Source organism: Dama dama, chromosome 4, assembly GCF_033118175.1.
Source record: "Dama dama isolate Ldn47 chromosome 4, ASM3311817v1, whole genome shotgun sequence".
Lineage (NCBI taxonomy): Eukaryota > Metazoa > Chordata > Mammalia > Artiodactyla > Cervidae > Dama > Dama dama.
The window spans coordinates 48,677,341-48,699,893 of NC_083684.1; the positions used below are offsets into that span (position 1 = coordinate 48,677,341).

General features: G+C 54.6%; 1 protein-coding gene across 3 annotated transcripts in view; it reads right to left on the reverse strand.

Moving 5' to 3' along the window:
* PEPD (peptidase D) overlaps positions 1-22,553 on the reverse strand; it is a 118,657-nt gene that overhangs the window by 14,545 nt on the left and 81,559 nt on the right. For 2 of the 3 annotated variants that reach the window (XM_061138962.1, XM_061138964.1), the window contains exons 10-11: positions 9,768-9,836; positions 7,738-7,815 (exon numbers count right to left, since the gene is read on the reverse strand). The exons of the other annotated variant lie outside the window; for it this stretch is intronic. In XM_061138962.1, the coding sequence (XP_060994945.1) occupies positions 7,738-7,815; positions 9,768-9,836 (147 nt within the window). The remainder of the gene's footprint in view (positions 1-7,737; positions 7,816-9,767; positions 9,837-22,553) is intronic. 3 annotated transcript variants of the gene reach the window in all.

A 22,553-nucleotide genomic window follows, 5' to 3' on the forward strand; every position in this document is an offset into this window, starting at 1 on the left:
TCAGCCTCGAGCGCCTCAGGGCGGCCCCACATTTAGCATGTGGCTGCCGCCATTGCGGCGGCTTTGCGTCCTCCGCGGCCAGCGTGCAGGCAGGCCTGGGAGTGGAACTGCATGGGGCCATGGCCCAGCTTCACCCGGGGAGCAGAGCATTCTTACTTGGGGTCCTTGGAGGCAACAAAGGAAAATGGTCTGTGGTTTGTTGATTCAGAAGGACCAGGAATGGCCTGAGCAGACAGGACAGAGCCAGGGGCGTGGGGACACAGATTCCTGGGGGCCACCACATCAGAAAGAGACCTGCAGCAGCATCCCCCCAGGCAGAAAGTTCTATGGGGCTGTGCAGGGCTCAAAGGAAAACAGAAATTAAACTATTTAAAAAGCCAGGAAGCCCACAAGAGCACACCAAATGCTGGAGTCATCCGGAGCAGTGAAAACAGGCCCCTTCCCCGGGGCAGGCACGACTCCTGACCAAGTTCTCAAAAACAAAAACACGGGAGGCGGGGGTGAGCTCCCTGGCCAGCCTGGCTTTATTGTTCAGCTTCTAGAAACCTTCAGCTCTAGTTTTTTTGTTTTAAAATCATCCACTTTAGGGAGAAGGAAGTGTACACCCAGCCGGCCAGCTCCATCCTGCCCAGCGATACTTGGGCACGGGGCTGACGTCTATTTTTGTGCTCTCAGTTCCCTATCCCTCTGCCTTTTTTTTTTAAATCTCCCTCAGGGAGTTCCTACATGTATTAGTTATTCAGATTTCAAGTCGTTCTGGAATCCAGGGATGAAAGCCATCGCTTTTATAAATCATTTCCCCCAGTTCCTCTGTGTCCACTCCGTCCGTCCTCTGAACGCAGGCTGATGACGGAGAATTCGCTCATACTTTGGCTCAACAGAGAACACGAAAGCCCTCCTCCCAGCTGCCTGGGGACACCCACCGGGGACCCTACCATCTCTGGCCGAGTGAATGCGTTGTGATAATCTAAGCCATCTGGGGAGGTATTACACATCTCCAAGCAATATGCTGGTGGCTCATTCCTCACATGTTCATCTGGTTCTATTTCTGGCTTAGAGGAGAGGTTCTGTCTTCCGTTGGCTCCTCCCGGGCAACTTTGGGCCCGAGCTACCTGCCACCATCGGCCCACCCAGGCCCTCCCCAGATCCCCTCTGTCCTCTCTGCCCCACTGCAGGCAGAAGGCCTATGAGATGGTTCGGTCTCTGATATGAGGCCTGGGAAGAGTTTTGGGGGGAACTCTGTGATCTTTACGGCAAGGTCACTGTGTACACAGGCTGCAGCTCTGGTTTACTCTCCAGGGCTGTGGCCTCGCTCTCAGCTCTCTCTCACCCCAGACAGGCACGGTACACACGTGCCCACACATGTGCACTCACTCATAGATCTATTCACCGCAGCGCACCATTTCAGACCTTGACTTGCACCCACCCCAGTCGGCGTTCTAGACCAGGCTGGGGGATTTCTGAGCTGCAGGAATCTCCTGCTTCCCCTCCAGACCTCAGCCTGAGACAGAGAGGAAGGCGAACTGGTGACCTTCCCACTGGTGGTGGCCACACAAGGCCCACGGGTCACCCGCCAGCTCCCAGCCAGACCTTCTGGGTGGTGCCGAGCCCTGGGACAAAGGCCTACGCTCAAAGCCCTGGGGCTGACTCCCCAAGCCGACCTCTCTCCACTGCCTTCTGGGCGTCCCTGCTCCCCATCCCAGCCATGGGATGGGTGTGTGGCGCCCGGGCAGACAGGAAAGTCATCCAGGCAACCAGCCCCAGGAGCCCCGAGCCAAGGGTCGGCACGTGCTGTGGGCCTCCCGTGTGTCTGGATGGAACTGCTGTTACCTTTCCGTGGAGGACGTGGGGAGCGGCAGAGCCCCAGTGCAGGCCACGACCCCAGGAAGGACGTTCCGCGGTCCCTAGCCCCACATGTGGGTGGGACGCGGCGGCCGCCCAGCCCCGGGGCTTCCTGCCGCCACGGGCAGTGGCCTCCCCGGGGTCGGGGGAGGCGGTGAGTCGGCGTCACGCGCACAGCACATGCTTCGTTCCACTTTTCGGTAAGCAGTGTCCCATGGTGTCTGCGAGCACCCCGGCTGACCTGGTGCTTTCACACTGTGGGTTGTGGCGTCAACCATGTGGGATGCAGGGACAGCAGCATAAACAGGCAACACAGGGCGGACCCCACGGTGAGGGCGCTTGGTTATTGTCAGGCATATCCGCTTGTGCGGTACTACGTTAGAATGCAAAGGCTGCTTCAACCCAGACGGCAGGTTGAAGGCCACGGCCACTGGTCTGGACAGATAGCTGACCAGGGCCTGTGCCTTCCTGAGTGTGTTCTCTTGCCCCCAGGACTGGGGCATGTCCCGAAGACCATCAACTCCTCAGGATGGGGCCAGCTGGTGACTGTAAGGCCCACCAGGCTCCTCTGTCCATGGGAGTCTCCAGGCAAGAATACTGGAGTGGGTTGCCATTTCCTTCTCCAGAGATGTCCTCTAAGGAGACAGCAAAGTTGGGGGAGTGGTGTCCTGGGCTGGGCTTGGAGGAAACACTTGTTCTCTAAAGCTGACCAAGGCTTCAGGCACCAAGACAAGGAGGGACTTGAAGACCCCTCACTGCGGCCCCTCTGCCAGCTGGGGAGGAGACCCAGGCATGACTTGCCTGCCCCCAGGAAGCAGCACACAGATGCCAGACAGATGTCAGACCAAGGGGCCCCCAGGAGCAGGCAGAATTGTTCCCACTCCTGCCAGAGGAGCCCCAGAAATGCTAAGGGGACTGCTTGGGCCCCGAGTGAGCAGCAGGCACCCAAAGCCTGTGGAGGTGGGGGCGGATGTCTGTGATGAAGATGCAGGCTATAGCCCCAGGCACAGTGTGATGGAGGTAAGAAGGGGGGAGCTCCCCCAAGCAGTTTAAACTAATGTCTAGTCCACATCAAACCTGTGGAATGATCAGGGAACTAACTGGAGAGCAGGGCAGACAACCCACTACAGTATTCTTGCCTGGAGAAGCCCACAGACAGAGGAGCCTGGCAGGCTACAGTCCATGGGGTCGCAAAGAGTCGGACACGTTTGAAGTGACTTAGCACGCTGAGTGGCTGCTGAGTGGGGTTGGGACAAGCCTCTCCCCCACTAACCAGGCCAGCCACCCGCTCCCAGGCCCCAGAACACAGAGAACACAGCCAGCAGGGATGAGCCTGGCCGGCTGGCATGTCCTGAAACAACGCTGCCCTCTTCTGGCCAGTGCTGGGAGGTCCGGCTTGCCACCCAGCAGCCACATCCTGCCTGCAGCTGGGCAACCCAGGCCCGAGCATGCTTCGACTAGGGCATCTAGAAGGTTCTGAGGGCGGCCACTGGGCTCCCTACCCCAGGAACCACCCCCCTGCTACCTAATCAAATGGTGGGAGAGGGAGGTGGTGGCAGTTGAGAAGAGGTTGTCCCAGCTGTTTTCCAAATCAGAGCCCAGTGGAAGCAGACCCTGGACCCTCCCCACCTCTGCCCTCTGGGGTGTGCCTGCTGCGCCCAGAAGGAGGCGGGGAGTCTAGCACAAAAGAGGGTCCAAGTCTGGGTACACGGCTTCCTTGGGGACAGTGGCGCTCCCTGGCCCATGGGCAGGGCCCTAGCCCTGGGTGCCTCCACCCACCATGGAGGCTCTGGGAGGACGGGCCAGCGCTTGAGGGCTCAGATGACGACAGAGGACGATGAGGACGGTGAGGACAATGACCTCGCCGCCACAAGCTCAGGGCTGATCTGGTGGGGAGGGGTCTTCCGGGGCTCCCACCCAGGAAGACTTCTGATGGCTTCAGACACGGTCTGCTGTGTGAGCTTGGGAAGGGTATTCATCAGAAGTGCACCACACTTCTGGGACCGTGTTTTAGAAGGTCTGCTTGCTTTTGTCTTAAAACAAAAACAGAAAGCAACTAATGGCTTAAGAGGAGAGCGACTTAGTGATGGGGTTCATGGAGAGCCCTGAGGGCCACAGCAGGAAAAGGGCTCTCAGAGGCGACAGCAAAGCCCTGGGCGGCCCCACAAGAGGCTGTGTGCCTCTAAACCAGCCAAGAGGGAGGTCTGTGGGGACCCAAGGCCACATCAAAGTCCATTCGTCGTCCCCCCCACACCCTCGGATCCAGGCAGAGCAAGTCTGGCAGCATCCAGCTGAGATAAACGGGGGGTGGGCGGGGCTGGTGTGGTGTGAGGAGTGGTCCTCAAAATCCCCTTCTCAGCTCTTGGGTGATGCCTCTGACATGGAGTAAGAACCAGTGCATCTGATAAACAGGCCCCAATTTCTGGGCCCAGCTCCCAGGCAGCACCTGGTACTGGAAGGACAGAGGAGTAGAATGCGGCGCTGGCCAGCTACATGCCCTACCCAGCGCAAGCCTCGAGGACGGTTTAGGGGCTAAAAACAGAGAGCAGGCAATTACATAACCTGAGAGTTGTGTGAACAAACCGGGGCCGTCTTGCGCTGCGCTGGGGCCTCTTGCCTCCAGTATCTGTCCAGAAGCGCTGCTGGGAGGCGGGCCTCGGGGCACAGGTGTGCTGCTGGCTCTGGGAATTCTGGTGTGTAGCAGCAATCCCACCAGGGGCCCCCTGTGCAGGCTCCATGCTCAGCCTTATGATCAGTGAGTCCTCCCGGGGCTGGGTGCTCTCACCCACAAAGATGGATGGAGAAACAGGCTCAGAGGGGTGATCACTCAGCTGGGCGGTGGGGGGTGGGGATGGGGGCGCCAGGGATTTGAGCCAGGGACCTTCTATGCTCATCACCACACTTCTGGGGCTGGAGGGAGAGGGATGCCCTTCAGCATCCACTCTCCACCTTCTCCAGCAGAGTCTGACTGCCCTGGACCAGCTCCTGGCCCCCAAACAGCCCCATTCCTAAACGTTAAAGATCTCTGGGGCATTTTCACCTGACCTCAAGGAACTGAGACCCAGAGCGTACCACAGGACGGGCGCCTGGAGAACAGTCGCAGCTGAGAGAGACACTCAGGTTCAGAAAAATTCTACACCAGGCTCATATTTTGGTTTCATACCTTATAATGAAGTGCTGTGACTTTTATGTTGGGCTAACAGAGTGATTTATTATTTACCGAACACAGTAGGCGCTCGGCAGATCAATTTCAATAAAACAATGGATTATAAATGCTGCCAGCAATCTGGCAGTAGCAGTAATCAACAAAACATGTTGTTCTAAATGCTGCATAATAAATTGACTATAACAAACTCATAATTATTCTACTGGCTACATTTCAAAGTTAGCACTAGAAAAATAAAATCACCCATTTGGGCTTGGCATTAACATCTGTGGGATTCTCTGGATCACTCCTGACTCTCAAGCAGCAGGAGACTCGGGTGCCACACGCTGCCCAGGAGGGTCGGGGACACAGCATCTGGATGCATGGAGGCCTGATGCATGGCGTCCCTAGGCAGCCAGGCCCCAGTGTGCCAGGCACCCCCGGAACACAGCTGCAACAAGCCTCTCACGGGTGAGGACTCTCTTGGGACAGAGAGAGAGAGGAGAAGCAACCACTTCCTCCGGGCTGTGTGAACTCACAGAGAAGACAGACTCGGAGCCACATGGCCCCGGCGCAGGACCCTCCGCAGGGACAGCTGTGGCTGCTCGTGTGGCCGGGGCTCTGCCCGCCTGGGGACTGGGTTCCCACGTCCTGGCTCAGCCAGAGCAGGCTGCAGAGTCAGAAGCGTTACGACACGTTCTGGAGGCGTGAGTCCCTGAAGACACCAGTTGGTCTCCCTTTGGGGCCACCAGTGACCCAGCTGTGGCCCAGAGGGCAGGCCCCCCGTTTCCTTAGTCTCCAGCTGAGTCAGGTTGGAGGCAGCTGACCCCTCCCCCAAATCCCTCTGGCTCTGCACCCGGACGCTCCGTGGGTCTCAGTGGCTCTGCTACATGTTGGGGGGGGGGGTCTGGTGGGAGGGGGAGACACCCACCTCATGGGATCAGAGTGAGCGAATCTACATCATGAGCGGCACCTTGTGTCAGGCAGGGCCAGAACCCCATGCAGGCTGCTGCACACCCTTGACCCCCATGCCAGGAAGGGCTTCAGACTCTCCGGGGGTGGAGTGAGCAGTGAGCGGGGCTGCAGTGACCTCTGTGACCACGCTGGGGTCCCCCTCTGCGTGCCCCTGTCCCTGTCCTGTGGGCCCAGGCTCCTGGGACCGTGTGTCCACCAGCACTTGTGGTCCTGACACGTCCCTGACACTACCCCTTGCAGGGCTGAGTGCTGCGTGCCATCTCCACCAACAGACAGTAAACTCAGGCTCAGAGGGAACCCGGAGGCTTTGCTTCCTCCCAGAAGCCTGAGCTGGGCTCCTGGACCCCAACAGGGTCCCGAGCCAGAACATCCCATCCAGCTACTGACCCCGGGCGAGTGGATACCACAGCCAGTGGTGCTGGGGCGTCCTGGGGCAGGGGGCACCCTGGGCTTGGGTGGGTTTCTGAGAACACTGGGCAGTGACAGCTCGGAATGGGGTGTCTCTCGGCTCAGGTCCCCTGATGGCTGTGGGCGAGGGCCCCCCATGCGCAGGTTCCCCAACTCCCAGCCTGAGGCCAGGTCCTGGCCAGTGTCCAGGCATGACCAGAATACGAGCGTGGGGTCAAAACCTCACAGGATGGCACATATGAACCGAGGCGGATGAGGTGCCGGATGAACTGGTGCTGGTGGGAAGTGGGACAGAGGGGCTCAGCTGCCTTAGCAGCAAGAGGAAAAGGACCAAAGGACCAGGTAGGGCAATGTGCTACCTGATGCAAAGAACTGACTCATTAGAAAAGACCCTGACGCTGGGAAAGACTGAAGGCGGGAGGAGAAGGGGACGGCAGAGGATGAGATGGTTGGATGGCATCACCGACTCAATGGACTTGAGTTTGAGTAAACTCCGGGAGTTGGTGATGGACAGGGAGGCCTGGCGTGCTGCGATTCAGGGGGTCGTGAAGAGTCAGACACGTCTGAGTGACTGACTGAACTGAGGCCAATGTGCACCAGCTCTCCTGCCCACACCTGCGGGTTGGTGGCCATGTGAGATGTCTCAAGGGCAAGACAGGAGGCCCCGTGGAACTTGTGGCCTCTGGGCGGCTCTCAGCCTCTGGCCTGGACTGGCCCTGCCCGACGTCTGGGTGGTGGAGAGTACAGGCGGGGAATACAAGTGCCCATGAGCTGAGGACAGGGATGCTCTGCCAAGGGGCCGCTCAGAGTGGAGGGGTGTATGCCCAATGGGAGCCCTACACACTGGGGAGTTGGAGGCTGTGGGGCCTGCCCACATATGCTCAGTCAGGAATCCATGAGGAGTGGTGGCGTGTGGGCAGGCAGTCCTGAGGGCCAAGCACCCGCTCTGACCTCCTGAACAAGTGGCCGCTCATGCCGAGGAGTCGGGAGGCAAGAGCTGGCAGGTTCAGAGGGCGGGGGACTCCCTAGGGGTCTCCCTTGCTCCAAACTGGAGACTCGAGCTGGAGACGCCAGCACGGTGGGTGCTGGGTCACAGGGTAGGTCCTCCTCTGAGGTGGGGCCTTACCCTCACAGCACTTGGCCCCCGCTCCCCTCTCAGGGCCTCCTTGGTCCTGGAGAGGAGACAACATGGAGGACAAAGCCTTGGCGGAGAAGTCTAGACCCAGAGCAGGCCCAGGGACCGTGCTGTGGCCAGCCTTCCCGGGCTGGGGCCGAGGGGCCCCCATCAGCCACGCCTGGGGTTGAGTCCCACCTGGGCCCCACCATTCACACGCCAGCCAGGGCAGCTGTGGGCTGGCCCCACTCACCACATGTCTCCGTCTTGGATGGTCTTGTCGTTGGGGGCCCCGGCGTGTCCGTAGTGCAGCACGGCTGAGTTCTCACCACTGCGGAGCATCAGGGGGAAGTCAAGAGCCCATTCTCACCCAGTGGGCCCCGTGGGCGGGACCATACCCTGCAGCAGAGGCCCAGGGCCAGGTGGACCCGGCCAGGAGCCTGAGGTAGGGTGACGGGCATGGTGGCCCTGGCGTCCTGCAGCCACAGAGCTGGCGGCTGGCCTCTGGGCTGCTCAGGTAGGTGCCCTTGGGGCTGAGGATGTGGGCCTGATGTGGGAGCAAGGGCCTGCAGGCCAGGGGAAGGGACCCCAAGGAAGCCGGGCGTGCTGGTGGCTAAACGGGGAGGGGAGGCCCACTGGGAAGGGCCGGGACTGTGACGGGGCTACATGGAGATTGGCTGGGCTGGGCCAGGGCCGCAGCCAGGGAGCCAGCGGCTGCCCGCTCCTCAGCTTGAGAGCACTTCCCTAATGAGCGATACCTTTAAGAAAAAAGGACTTTTTAGTCTGTCCAAAGGGGGAAAAAAAAAACCCACCTGTGTATAATATTTATGGCCCCGTTCAGGAGTCTCAGGAATCATAAAAGTAGAAATAATGATTTTTCTCTCTATCCACCAGAGAAGAACATTTCCAAGGACTGAGATGTTCACATGTATTATTCATGTGCCAAGGACGTGCACGCCAGCAGAGCTGCCGGCTCCATCCCGGCTGGGCAGAGGCCTGATCCTCTGACCCAAGGGGAGAACACAGGGAGATGAGATGGGGTGAGCCTGGGGGACTGGGAGCCCCCACAGTCAGGACGTGTCCCTCAAAGACACACAGGCCTGCAGGCTCACGGCTATGAGCTGCCCCACATGCATGGTCACTTCTACCCTGGGCCTGCAAGCCCACCAGCCAAGTGCAGGTCACACACACACACACACAGACAGACACACACGCACACACACACACGCACAGAACCCCCTGCCCCCAGCCACATGCCACACACACACACACACACACAGAATCCCCTGCTCCCAGCCACATGTCACACACACACATGCACACACAGAACCCCCTGCCCCCAGCCACATGTCACACACACACACACAGAACCCCCTGCCCCCAGCCACATGCCACACACACACACACACAGAACCCCCTGCTCCCAGCCACATGTCACACACACACATGCACACACAGAACCCCCTGCCCCCAGCCACATGTCACACACACACACGCGCACACACACACGCACGCGTGCACACAGAGAACCCCCTGCCCCCAGCCACGTCACACACACACACACACACACACAGAACCCCCTGCCCCCAGCCACATGTCACACACACACACACAGAACCCCCTGCCCCCAGCCACATGTCACACACATACACGCGCACACACACACACGCGTGCGCGCACACAGAGAACCCCCTGCCCCCAGCCACATGTCACACAGACACACACACACAGAACCCCCTGCCCCCAGCCACGTCACACACACACACATCTACAGTAAGAGCCCCCACGGCAGAGCCCCAGACCCACCCGTGGCTGTGCTCTTCCCCACACAGCCACACACACGCACACACACATAGCCACACACAACCACACACACACATGCACACACAGCCACACACACACAACCACAGCCTCCTGCCCCGATATAGCTCCTTCCACACACCCTGCACACAGAAGCCGTCACAGTCTGGGGTCATGGCCTGGTCCCCACACACTGGGAGCTGCCTGTGTGGAGGAGGCAAGGAAGGCCGGCCCCAGGAGGAGCCGCCAGCAGGACATGGGATGGGAGGGCAAGGCTCCCCTCTGCACACCGAACTGCCCAGGGCGGGCAGGAAGCAACCTCTGCTCCCAGAGCCTTAGGAGTGGGGAGTGACTTCCAGGCTCATGAGGTGCCGGGGGCAGGAGAGCAAACAGGTGCGTCTAAGCTGGGGGATGGTGGGGTCCCCTCACTCCCCCCCAACCCCCTCTTGCCATCATCCCCACGTGGCCCAGGTGGCTGCTTACCTGCCGCAGATGCAGGTGTAGGAGCTATGGCGCATGCCCCCCCGGGAGTAGCAGTAGTGTTCGAAGAGGCTGCGGGCGAAGGAAGATGGGTCAGAGTGGGGTCACCGGAGCACACGCGCCCCCTGCCCCCGTGCAAATCCTCAGCCCAGGCCTCCCTCGGCTGCGCCCACAGGAAGGCCTGAGCTGCGCAGTGTGGGTCAGTGGCTGGTAGCCTGGAGGACACGGGCCACTGAAGCACAGAGGTCAGCGCAGAGAGGGAGCAAGGCTGGAGGAGCCGGCCACTTCCAGCGCCAGCCTTTCGGGCCCATCGGGAGGACAGGTCTGGTCCTGTGGGGAGACAGCCTGGGGTGGGACCCCCTGTTTCTGCAGGGCTGGAGGGGGCATGTCCCTGTGACTCCCTCCTCCAGAGGTCACATCCTTCCCCCACCAGCAGGGGCTGGGTGCACAGCCAGGGATGGATGAGAGCTCTCTGGACCCCAGTGCGGGACTCACCCGGGGCCCCGAGCCTGACCCTGGGGAGGGGTGCGGAGGAAGGAGAACAGGGGCTGCTGGGCTCTGGCCTGGGGACTGGGGATGGGGGGCAGGTCGGTGTATAGACGAGCAGGGCTGGGTGGGCTCTGGCAGGGGGGAAGAGAGGCACAGTCTGGGGGTAGGCACTGACCAGTTGGTCCCCTAGACAAGCTCCCTCTCTGAGCTGGGGAGTCCAAGAACAAGGTCTGGAGGGAAGATGAGAGCCCAGAGCAGGTAGCTGGCAACTGGGAGCCTGCCTCCAGGCTGCGCCCAGACACAGTCAGAGCCAGTGGAGGCCTCTGGGAGCTCGGCTGTCAGCAGAGCCCAGCAAGCGCGGGAGTGGAGGGTGAGAGGTCAGAGGATGAGCCAGCCTCAACCCTGTCCCCCTGGGGCAGATCCTGGGGGTGACTGGTGGACCAGACCCGCCACATCCACAAACGTGAGCAGCGTTTGGAACCCTCGGGAGACCACGCTGCCCAGGGCTCTGCAGAGGCCAGGTCCCTGCCCCTGCCCCTCACCACACACCCCAGGACCTGAGCGGGTAAGAAACTGTCTGGGCATGGGACTCAGGGTGCCAAGGGCCCCGCCTCTGCAGAACCCAGTGGGGAAGGGGGAGACACTTGGGGGCTGCCCCCGCCCCCTCCCTGAGGCCTCGCCAGAGCTTGGCCCCAGTTGAGAAGCAGGTCCAAGTGGACCCCGCCCCACCCACTGACCACCAGTGGCGGGGAGACCGACCACGGGGCGTGCTCAGAGCCCCGAGGCCGCCTGTGGGCATGCTAAGTGGCAGTTCTGCCTGCATGTTCTGGGCCTGTTTAAGAGAACGTCTGAACGGAGGAGTCTAATCTTCAGGCACTGTAAACACAAATTATGTGTAATTGTTATGATTGGGTATAAAGTAGTTGTTATGCAGGAAGGGTTCTGCTCTATTCAGTCAGCTTTCAGACTTGCTTTACAAATCTCACAGGATAATTGGGTATCTGCAAGTGAAATATTTCCTCAACACAAAAGAATCCAGGAACTGCCAGGGAGGTGAGGAAAGCCGTGTGAGGTACGAGCCGCCCCCACAGTCTTAGTGGGAGCGCTCAGGCAGCTGCCGCCGACCTCAGCCTCGGTTACTGAGGCCACAGGACAACTGGGCCAAGCCCGGGCCCCACGGTGGCTCCACACGGCCTGCCCAGATGCTGGGGCCTCAGACACGGGGACTCCATGCAGCTGCCCCCCAGAGACTGGGGGATGCTGACTGGCCAAGGAGCCGCCGGGCTCCCCTGAGCCTTGGGGGACGAGGCCCTGCCCAGACAGAAGCAGGTCAGGGGGCAGCAGCTGCTCTCCGGATGACGGGGGCAGACGGGCACAGGCAGAAGGGCGGCAGATGAACAAACCAGAACCGCTAGAGCAGCCTGGGGGAATGGGCTAACACTGGCTCCCCCACCTGCTTCCAGTCTCAGCAGCGGGCACTGTCCTGCCCTGTAATCTACTCAATAAAACAGCCTTCATCGCACGCTCGGGCTCCCACTTGAGTAAAGAAAAGCCTTTTAGAGAAAACGCATGGCTCACAGAAGTGCCAGACTAAGGAAGGGCCGACCCAGTTTTCATCTGCTAACTGTAGCCGGGGTTGCCTCTGCCAGTCACACGATCCCACACCCGCAAGAAGAGCCGCAAACACCAATGCTGGAAATCCAGTCTCCCGCAGAAGGGCTCCAGTCCTTCACACTGAACTTCAGCACCTGATCCTGTCTCAGGTGAACTTGTCTGACATGACACAAGAACCACCCGATGCAACGGGGGCGTAACAGATACAGTGGGCCCTATTTTTGCTCACACCCCTCAGGGAACCCCTCTCCCCAGGAGCTCGGCCCTGGGCTGTGGACACGTTCTGGGGCAAGTGCTGTGGCCCAGGCCCTAAATCTTAACATCTTTCTGATTTTCAAGGGGTGGGGGTGCGAGGATGCTCCAAACTGGGGCTACAGGCTCGACGTGAGGCTCCTGAATGGCCCGGTCAGAGCTCGGCAGGAATGGGTCTAGAGGACAGATCGCAGCAGCAGCAGAGCCACCTCAGTCCCAATGGATGGCTCCCAGATGCAGCAATGGGAGGACGCTCTGTAAAGACCCACTCGATCTTTACAAAAAAGACGGCAAACTGTGAGCCAAAGAGGGGCCAGCTGCTGCGTAACCGGAGGGGCTGACTACTGATGATATACGTCCACGGCTGAATTCGGCTGTGAGCTACCACTGAGCCCCTCCAGAGCCACGATGAGATGAAGGCAGAGTCCACGGCCAGAAACCCTCTGACCCCCAACCCGCAGCGCTGAAGATTAAATGTGATAAGCAGAGCCATGTCCATAGGAGAAGCAGGGAGGTGAGGCCAGAAGAGGAAGCTGCCGGTCTTGCGAGCCTGAAGGGCTTGGCATTCATTGCCACATGGGGACAGTGAGGAGACTTCAGGCAAACCAGAGTTGGGGGCCAGAACTGAGCTCTCCCCTGACATAACGCCAGGGGCGGGGCAAGGATGCACCCTCTGCGAAAGGACAGACTTGGAGAAAATTCACCAGCATCTCAGGATGCAATGCAGAAGTGTTCCTGGGCTCTGGGAAAAAACAGGGAAGGTTTCCTCAGAATTCGCAGCATAGGTCTGTCCTCCATGGGGTTCAGGTGCAAGGGTGAAGGACTTACATGGTTTTGGAAACCCTGAAGCCAGGAAATCAACAAAAAACTGAGTCCCTGACCGGTGATACCTGGAGTCAAACCGACAAAGCCAAACTGGTTGGCCGCACCTCTACCCAGGCAGGACAGCACACATGTACAGACACACGTGTACATACATGTAAATACATGCACCCACACACATACTCACACATAGGTACGTATACACAACGCACGCACTGGAGAGGAACTCGGGATCTGAAAACAGTCCACAGGAGCTGTCAGACACTGCAAGCAGCAGGCTGAGACGCAGCCCCCCAGAACTCCCAATAATAGAGCAAACAGCAGGCTAAGACCTGCCCTGGCACCAATGCAGCACCACCAGGGACAGAGGACAAACCCTGGCCAGACTGGGGCCGCTGCTGCTTTCCCACCACGACCCGGCACAGGCCCAGCCAGCAAGAAACACCCAGTAGCCTCCTGTAGCCTTTGGTGTTTACGACCATCCTTCGGGGGAAGGAGAGGGTTTCCAACTTTGCTAATGAGGAAAACTGCGGGTCAGCGTGGTGCTGTGCTATGGTCAGAGAACCTCCTGAAGGAGTCCTGTGAGCCTGGAGTCCATGCAGGGTTTCTGACCCTGATGCCTCTAAACCTCAGGTTTGTCAGTGACGGGGGTCTGGAACAGCAGCTGTCTGGGCAGGACAAGGCCCTCTGCTCCCCAAACACCAGCGGTGGGTGATGCCATGCTGGGCCTTCCAGGGCTCTGGACTCTGGACTCTGTGCAGGGAGCCCAGACAGAGCGGGAACAGGTCTGCTAGGACACATGGCCCACCAACCCCAGGGACGGCCAGTGGAAAGCTGGAGCTGGTGCTCTGGAAGAGGCCCCTGGGGTGCGGAGACCTTGGAAAAGGAGAACCCGCCGACTAGAGGCAAGGGCGGTTGCAAGGATGGCTGTGGTCGGGGCAGCGTCAGGGAGAGGCCACTGTTTCTCCCCCGGAGAGAGTGGCCTTATCAAGGTATGAGATAATTAGCATTTTAATTGGGTAATTGGGAATTCCGAATTGCCTATCTTGTATGAGGCGTGACTGAGGACATAAATGACATTCAATTAACAAATATTCCCTTTTATTCTTGACATGCTCAATTAGTTGGAGCTTCTGAGTTCCTCAACATCAATTCCTGGATAAAGTGCTATATCCTCTCGGCTGTCAAATCCCTGGCTGCCTCAGACTGCTAATCATCAACATATATAGAGTCGGCATTATACACATATGCAATTTTAGACATTTTCTACACAAAAGAAAAAGAGAATGACAATCACCCATAATCAGTTCAGTTCAGTTCAGTACAGTCACTCAGTCGTGTCCAACTCTTTGTGACCGCATGAACCACAGCACACCAGGCTTCCCTGTCCATCACCAACTCCTGGAGTCCACCCAAACCCATGTCCATCGAGTTGGTGATGTCATCCAACCATCTCATCCTCTGTTGTCCCCTTCTCCTCCTGCCCTCAATCTTTCTCAGCATCAGGGTCTTTTCAAATGAGTCAGCTCTTCACATCAGGTGGCCAAAGTATTGGAGTTTCAGCTTCAACATCAGTCCTTCCAATGAACACCCATGACAGATCTTTAGGATGGACTGGTTGGATCTCCTTGCAGTCCAAGGGACTCTCAAGAGTCTTCTCCAACACCACAGTTCAAAAGCATCAATTCTTAGGTGCTCAACTTTCTTTATAGTCTGCCCATAATCTTCTCCCCACAAAATAACCTCTATCACATATTTTCTTGAACATCTTCTCAGACACTTCTAAACGCAGAAACACAGATTTTTAAAATAACAATTAGCTTACACCTGCAATGGAGCAGACCCTGGTTCAATTCCTCAGTCAGGAAAATCTGCTGGAGAAGGGATAGGCTACCCACTCCAGTATTCTTGGGCTTCTTCCCTTGTGGCTCAGGGGGTAAAGAATCTACCTGCAATGCGGGAGACCTGGGTATGATCCCTGGGTTGTAAAGATCCCCTAGAGAAGGGAAAGGCTACTCACTCCAGTATTCTGGCCTGGAGAATTCCATGGACTACAGTCCATGGGGTCGCAAAGAGTCAGACATGACTGAGAGACTTTCACTTTCAAACTTTACTGAAAAATAGTCACCTTTTGACTGAAGTCTGACACACACAGAGAAAAAGACCACAATCATAAGGACTGGGCACGATGGCCAGTCACAAAGTGAGCATCTCTGTGCCTAGCACCCAGAGGCCCTGCCCCGGCAGTCTTCACACCCATGGGAAGCCTGACTTCCAAGACTGTGGGTTAGCTTCTCCTGTTTCTGAACTTGATGTAAATGGAATCAAACAACAAGACCTCTGAGTGTGGCCTCCCCGACTGCTCCACGTCACATGGGTGAACCAATCCTCAACAATGAGTCATGGTCACTTGCTCCCTCTCATCGAGGGCAGTGTTCCACCAGGTAATGTGCCCCACTCTATTGTTGGGCATTCCTGTTGCTTCCAGATAGTGGCCATCAGGAACAGTGCTGCTGAGGACATTCTCATGTGGTCTTTTGGGGCACATGCACGCATCCCCGTCAAGCACATAGCCAGGAGTAGAAACGCTATGTGTTGCTGGATTCTGTGTAGGTCCAGTTTTAGCAGATAAAGCCAGTCTTTCCAGGCAGCTGGATCCATGTGTTCACTGGTCTCTTCCACTTCATACCTGTGCACATCTCAGTGGCCCCACTCAGGCCAGGATGAGGGCTGGAGTGTTGTTCCCGGTCAACAGATACATGTCTACGCGACTGTCTCCATGACAAGACCCTGACACTTCCCCCAGTGCTCGCCCCTGATGCACCTTCTCTTGCCTGGTCCACGGTGACAGTGGTGGAGCCGGAGCCCCTGCTTCAGCCCTCACCCCCAGAGTGTATCCCTTCAACAACGTAAATGGGCTCCCAGGACTCCTCTGCTCAAACCCCACCTTGCCATGAGCAATCCACTTTCCTTTCGTTCCTGAGTCTCGGCTCATCTTCTCAATATGCCTCCTTGCTATTCATGGGACCACCAGCCAAGCTCCCACCGCAGGACCACCAGCTGAGCCCTGTCTTTTCTGTCTGGAACGTCTGGCCCAGAGGTCTACAGCTTGCTCTCTCTCCTTCAGGCTTCTTCATGTCTCCTCCTCAAGGACACCTGTCCTGAGCTCCCTGGGGAAAGAACACTCCTTCACCAATATCCATTCCTTCATCCATCTATGCATCCCTCCATCCTCTCTTGCTTCCCACTAGGCTGGCTCCTATCTCTTCTGTTCACTGTAGAACCCCCAGAACCTGGAATAGTGCCTGGAACACAGGAGATTTTCAGTATAGCTGTTGAAAGACTGAGTAAGTAAGTGGCTGTGTGAGCAGGATCACAGTCTATAATTTACTTATCTCACTTCATGCTATTAGATATCTAGGTTGCTTCCACCTCCGTGTTATGATGGACACCCGTGGCCATATGCCTTTTTACTATCTTCGGGCTAAATTCCTAGAATTCCTGAGCATATGCACAGTAGTTTTGATCTCAGGGAATGTTCTGCCAAATGGGCTCCAGAAAGCTCACAAGGATTTCCAGGGTCCTGAGCTGTGTACCATGGGGCCTGTCGGCCACTGGACTGAGAGTCTGGCAGGCAAAACAAACAGGATTTTGCTGTCTCATTAACTGGCAAGTTTGAACATATTTACATGTTTATTTACTCATATTTATTCCTTCCATTCATTTAGAAAACTGAATGTTGGGCTTCCCTGGTGGCTGGCTCAGTGGTAAAGAATCCGCCTGCCAATGTAGGAGTCATGGGTTCGATTCCTGGTCTGGGAAGATCTCACATGCCACAGAGCAACTAAGCCTGTGTGCCACAACTACCAAGCCTGTGCTCTAGAGACCGGAAGCTGAGACTGCTGAGCCCACACGCTACAACTACTGAAGCTTGTGCACCTAGAGCCTTTGCTCACAATAAGAAGAGCCACTGCAATGAGAAGCTCATGCATCCCAACTAGAGAGTAGCCCCCACTTACCGCAACTAGAGAAAAGCCCACGCAGCAGCAGAGACCCAGCCACAGCCAATAAATAAATGCAATTATTAAAAAAAAAAAGAAAACTGAATGTTCACCTTTTCCTTACTGATCTTCAAGGGATTTACATAAGATTTGGACCATCATCTACATGGCAAGGGGCTGGCCTGTTCTGACCCTCTCCAGCACCTTCTTTGTCGGGGAGAATAGGGTGCCCGGGGCAGGACATGACTGCTTCCCAGGATGGTGAAAACACACAGGAGGAAGAAACCCTGGATTCCCACAGCACATGGCTCAAGTGGGATAGTCCAGATCAATAGATCCAGCAGCCCTCATAGTCAACAAGTGAGTCCAAAATGCAGTACTTGGGTGCAATCTCAAAAATGACAGAATGATCGCTGTTCATTTCCAAGGCAAACTATTCATATCACAGTAACCCAAGTCTCTGCCAAATACCAAAGAAGCTGAAGTTGAATGGTTCTATGATGACCTACGAGACCATCTAGAACTAACACCATAAAAAGATGTCCTTTTCATCAAAGGGGACAGTAATGCCAAAGTAGGAAGTCAAGAGATACCTGGAGTAACAGGCAAGTTTGGCCTTGGAGTACAAAATGAAGCAGGGCAAAGACTAACAGAGTTTTGCCAAGAGAATGCACTGGTCATAGCAAACACCCTCTTCCAACAACACAAGAGACGACTCTATTGGACATCACCAGATGGTCAATACCAAAATCAGACTGATTATATTCTTTGCAGTTGAAGATGGAGAGGCTGTATACAGTCAGTAAAAGCAAGATTGCGAGCTGACTGTGGTTCAGATCATGAACTCCTTATTGCAAAATTCAGACTTAAATTGAAGAAAGTAGGAAAAACCACTAGACAATTCAGGTATGAGCTAAATCAAATCCCTTATAATTATATAGTGGAAATCGCAAATAGATTCAAGGGATTAGATCTGATAAGAGTGTCTGAAGAACTATGGATGGAGGTTCATGACATTGTACAGGAGACAGTGATCAAGACCATCTCGAAGAAAAAGAAATGCAAAGAGGTAAAATGGTTGACTGAGGAGGCCTTACAAATAGCTGTGAAAAGAAGAGAAGCAAAAGGCAAACGAGAAAAGGAAAGATATACCCAAATGAATGCAGAATTCCAAAGAACAGCAAGGAGAGATAAGAAAGCCTTCCTCAGAGATCAATGCAAAAAAGAGAGGAAAACAATGAAAAAGACTAGAGATCTTTCCAAGAAAACCAGAGATACCAAGGAAACATTTCATGAAAAGATGGGCACAATAAAGGAGAGAAACAGTTTGGACCTAACAGAAGCAGAAGATATTAAACAGAGGTGGCAAGAATACACAGAAGAACTATACAAAAAAGATATTCATGACCCAGAAAACCACGATGGTGTGATCACCCACCTAGAACCAGACATCCTGGAATGTGAAGTCAAGTGAGCCTTAGGAAGCATCACTATGAACAAAGCTAGTGGAGGTGATGGAATTCCAGTTGAGCTATTTCAAATCCTAAAAGATGATACTGTGAAAGTGCTGCACTCAATAAGCCAGCAAATTTGGAAAACTCAGCAATGGCTACTAGAAAAGGTCAGTTTTTATTTCAATCCCAAAGAAAGGCAATGCCAAAGAATGTGCAATCTACCCCTCAATTGCATTCATCTCACATGCTAGCAAAGTAATGCTCAAAATTCTCCAAGCTAGGCTTCAACTGTGCCTGAACCAAGAACTTCCAGATATTCAAGCTGGATTTAGAAAAGCCAGAGGAACCAGAGATCAAATTGCCAACATCTGTTGGATCACAGAAAGAGCAAGAGTTCCAGAAAAACATCTACTTCTGCTTTATTGATTCTGCCAAAGCCTTTGACTGTGTGGATCACAACAAACTGTGGAAAATTCTTAAAGAGATGGGAATATCAGAACACCTTACCTGCCTCCTGAGAAACCTATATGTATGCAGGTCAAGAAGCAACAGTTAGAACTGAACATGGAACAATGGACTGGTTCCAAATTGGGAAAGGAGTACGTCAAGGTTGTATACTGTCACCCTGCTTATTAAACTTATATGCAGAGTACATCCTGAGAAATGCCAGGCTGGACAAAGCACAAGCTGGAATCATGACTGCCAGGAGAAATATCAATAACCTCAGATATGCAGATGACACCACCCTTATGGCAGAAAGTGAAGAGGAACTAAAGAGCCTCTTAATAAAAGTGAAAGAGGAGAGTGAAAAAGCTGGCCTAAAACTCAACATTCAGAAAACAAAGATCATGGCATCAGGTCCCATCACTTCATGGCAAATAGATGGGGGAACAGTGGAAACAGTGACAGACTTTATTTTTGGGGGCTCCAAAATCACTGCAGATGGTGACTGCAGCTATGAAATTAAAAGATGCTTGCTCCTTGGAAGAAAAGCTACGACAAACCTAGACAGCACATCAAAAAGCAGAGACATTACTTTGCCGACAAAGGTTCATCTAGTCAAAGCTACGGTTTTTCCAGTAGTCAAGTATGGATGTGAGAGTTGGACCATAAAGAAAGCTGACTACCGAAGAATTGATGCTTTTGAACTATGGTGTTGGAGAAGACTCCTGAGAGTCTCTTGGACTCCAAGGAGATTAAATCAGTCAATCCTAAAGGAAATCAATCCTGAATAGTCATTGAAAGGACTGATGCTGAAGCTGAAGCTCCAATACTTTGGCAACCTGATGTGAAGAACTGACTCACTGGCAAAGACCCTGATTCTGGGAAAGGCTGAAGGCAGGAGAAGGGGATGACAGAGGATGAGATGGTTGGATGGCATCACTGATTCAATGCACATGAGTTTGAGCAAGCTCTGGGAGTTGCTGATGGACAGAGAAGCCTGGTGTGCTGCAGTGCATGGGGTTGTAAAGAGCTGGACACGACTGAGCAACTGAACTGAACTGAACTTGGGGCTGGCACTCTTGAGCAAGTGAGAGGCCTCAGCTCTGGAAGGCCTTGGAAGAGCCCTGCAAACACAGGCACAGTCTGCTAACTGCTCTCTGCCTTCCTCAGAGATCAACAGGGTCTGCTCTCATCTGACCCAATCTCACTAGTTTTTCCCCATGTCAGCAAGAATATCTTTCTTGGCCCCAAACCAAAAACTTCCCCTTTAAAAATGCACCAGGCCGCCATAGGAATCAGCCAGGGAGGCTCAAATTGCATGACCGGAAGATGTGGAGAGAGAGGATCCTTGTTCACCAGGATCTAGAGGCTACTTTCCCTCCAAGGGAGGCCAGCACCCCCTCCTCCCCTCCCCAGGAAGGCGCAAGGCAGGGCCGGCCTTACACAGAGAGAGGAGGGAAGCGGTTTTCTTGGAGCTGGTATTTCCCAAAGCATGACAAAGGTCCATGAGATGACATTATGGGATGGGGTACACCGATAAACATGTTTTGCCCTAGGTGTTTATCTTAAAGTCACCTTCCACTTATGGCAAATTACACTGATAGGAATACAAAGCTTTCCTTTAAAGTATATTTCAAGAAAGAAGTAAGTCAATTATTAAGCAAATAATACAAGAATGGGGCAGAAGCTTTCTGAGGAAAAGCCTGTTTTTAGTTCTGGGTGGGAGGACACCATCCAGATGCTCCCCGTTCCCAGGAGTCCCCCAAATCTGCTGGCCTTTGGAAAACAGCTGGTGGGATGGACTCCAACAGAACCCAGGCTCTTACCCACGCCCCCACCTGCTCCTGTGCCCTGCTCAGCAGCCTGGACCCCAGGTCACTGTGGACCCCGTGGACAAAGGCCAACGGACAAACGGGCCCTCTGTCCTTAGGACTTGGGGGTACTAGGGGGGCTCAGGGAACAAAGCCACCTCCAGCAAACCTGACTGCCGAGGGCCTCAGACAAACAGATGCCGAGCTCTTATCACAATGCTCTGCTCCCTATCACGTGCAGGCTAGTGAGAACTTCCCTTCAGCCCAGGATCCTGGCTAGAGCCTAGCTTTCCACCTTCCTTTATTCAACAGCTGCTCATCAGGCCGGATCATTGATGGAGCCTGGACAGGGCAATGGCCACCTCTCAGGGTGTCCACTCAGGACCATGGTTGCATGGCACTTCGCGTGCTGGAAGCTACCCTACTCCACCCTGGGGTGTCTTTGGGGTACCATTTGCCACAACTCTCCCCATTCCATGAGCTCTCCTCCCATCCCCAGTGGAAAAAACAAAACCTGGAATCTTTCACCAAACAGGTGTTTCCTAAATACAAACCCTACAGGAGACAAGGTCCTGGGTTCAGCCCAGTGCAGTCAGGATAGCATGCCTATAGCCAGCCCTTCTTCCTGAATCCCTCTGGGCTCTGCTTTCTGAATCCCTCTAGGGTGCTACAGAGCCCAGTGCCACTTTATTTCCAAACATCAAATTTCTTTTTCGGCCTTACAATCTTAACATATTTCACAAGTGTGTCATTTCAAATAGAAGTTTCTCTGGAAAACACCATTTTATGTCAATGCCTTTCTCATGTCAAGCGCCGGCTCCCTCTCCCGCTCCCAGGCTCCCAGGAGGCAAAGAGCCCAGCTTGAAGTCAAAAGAACCAGGAAGGGAGGCCTGGACACTGACAGGACCCAGGCAGAACCTTGGTAGAAACAACCCTTCCCAACCTGTGTGTGGCTGTGTTCTGGGGGGTAGCATATTGACTATTTCTCCTTCATGCATCACAGACTTGTCCTGGAGAAGGGAGTGTGTGACTCAATGAAGTTATGAGCCATGCCGTGCAGGGCCACCCAAGACAGACAGGACCCAGTGAGGAGTTCTGACAAACTGTGGTCCACTAGAGGAGGGAATGGTAAACCACTCCAGTATTTTTGCCACGAGACCCCATGAATCGTGTGAAAAGGCAAAAAGATATGACACCAGAAGATGCATCCCCCAGATCGGAGGTGTCCAGTATGATACCGGGGAAGAGTAGCAGGCAACTACTAATAGCTTCAAAAAGAATGAAGAAGCGGAAATGAGGCTCAGTTGTGGATGTGTCTGGTGGTAAAAGTAAAGTCCAATGCTATAAAGAACAATATTGCATAGGAACCTGGAATGTTAGGTCCATGAATCAAGGCAAATAAGTTGTGTCAAATAGGAGATGGCAAGATTGAACATGGACATTTTAGGAATCAGTGAACTAAAATGGACAGGGATGGGCAAATTTAATTCAGGTGACCATTATATCTACTACTGTGGGCAAGAACCCACTAGAAGAAATGGAGTAGCCTTCAGAGTTAACAAAAGAGTCTGAAATGCAGTACTTGGGTGTAATCTCAAAAACAGAATGATCTCGGTTCATTTCCAAGGCAAACCACTGAACATCACAATAATCCAAGTCTATGCCCCAAACACTGACAATGAAGAAGCTGATGTTGACTGGTTCTATAAAGACTTATAACACCTTCTAGAACTAACACCAAAAAAAGATGTCCTTTTTATCATAGGGGATTGAAATGCAAAACTAGGAAGTCAAGAGATCCCTGGAATAACAGGCAATATGGCCTTGGAGTACAAAATGAATCAGGGCAAAGGCTGACAGAGGTTTGTCAAAAGAACATGTTGATCATAGCAAATACCCTTT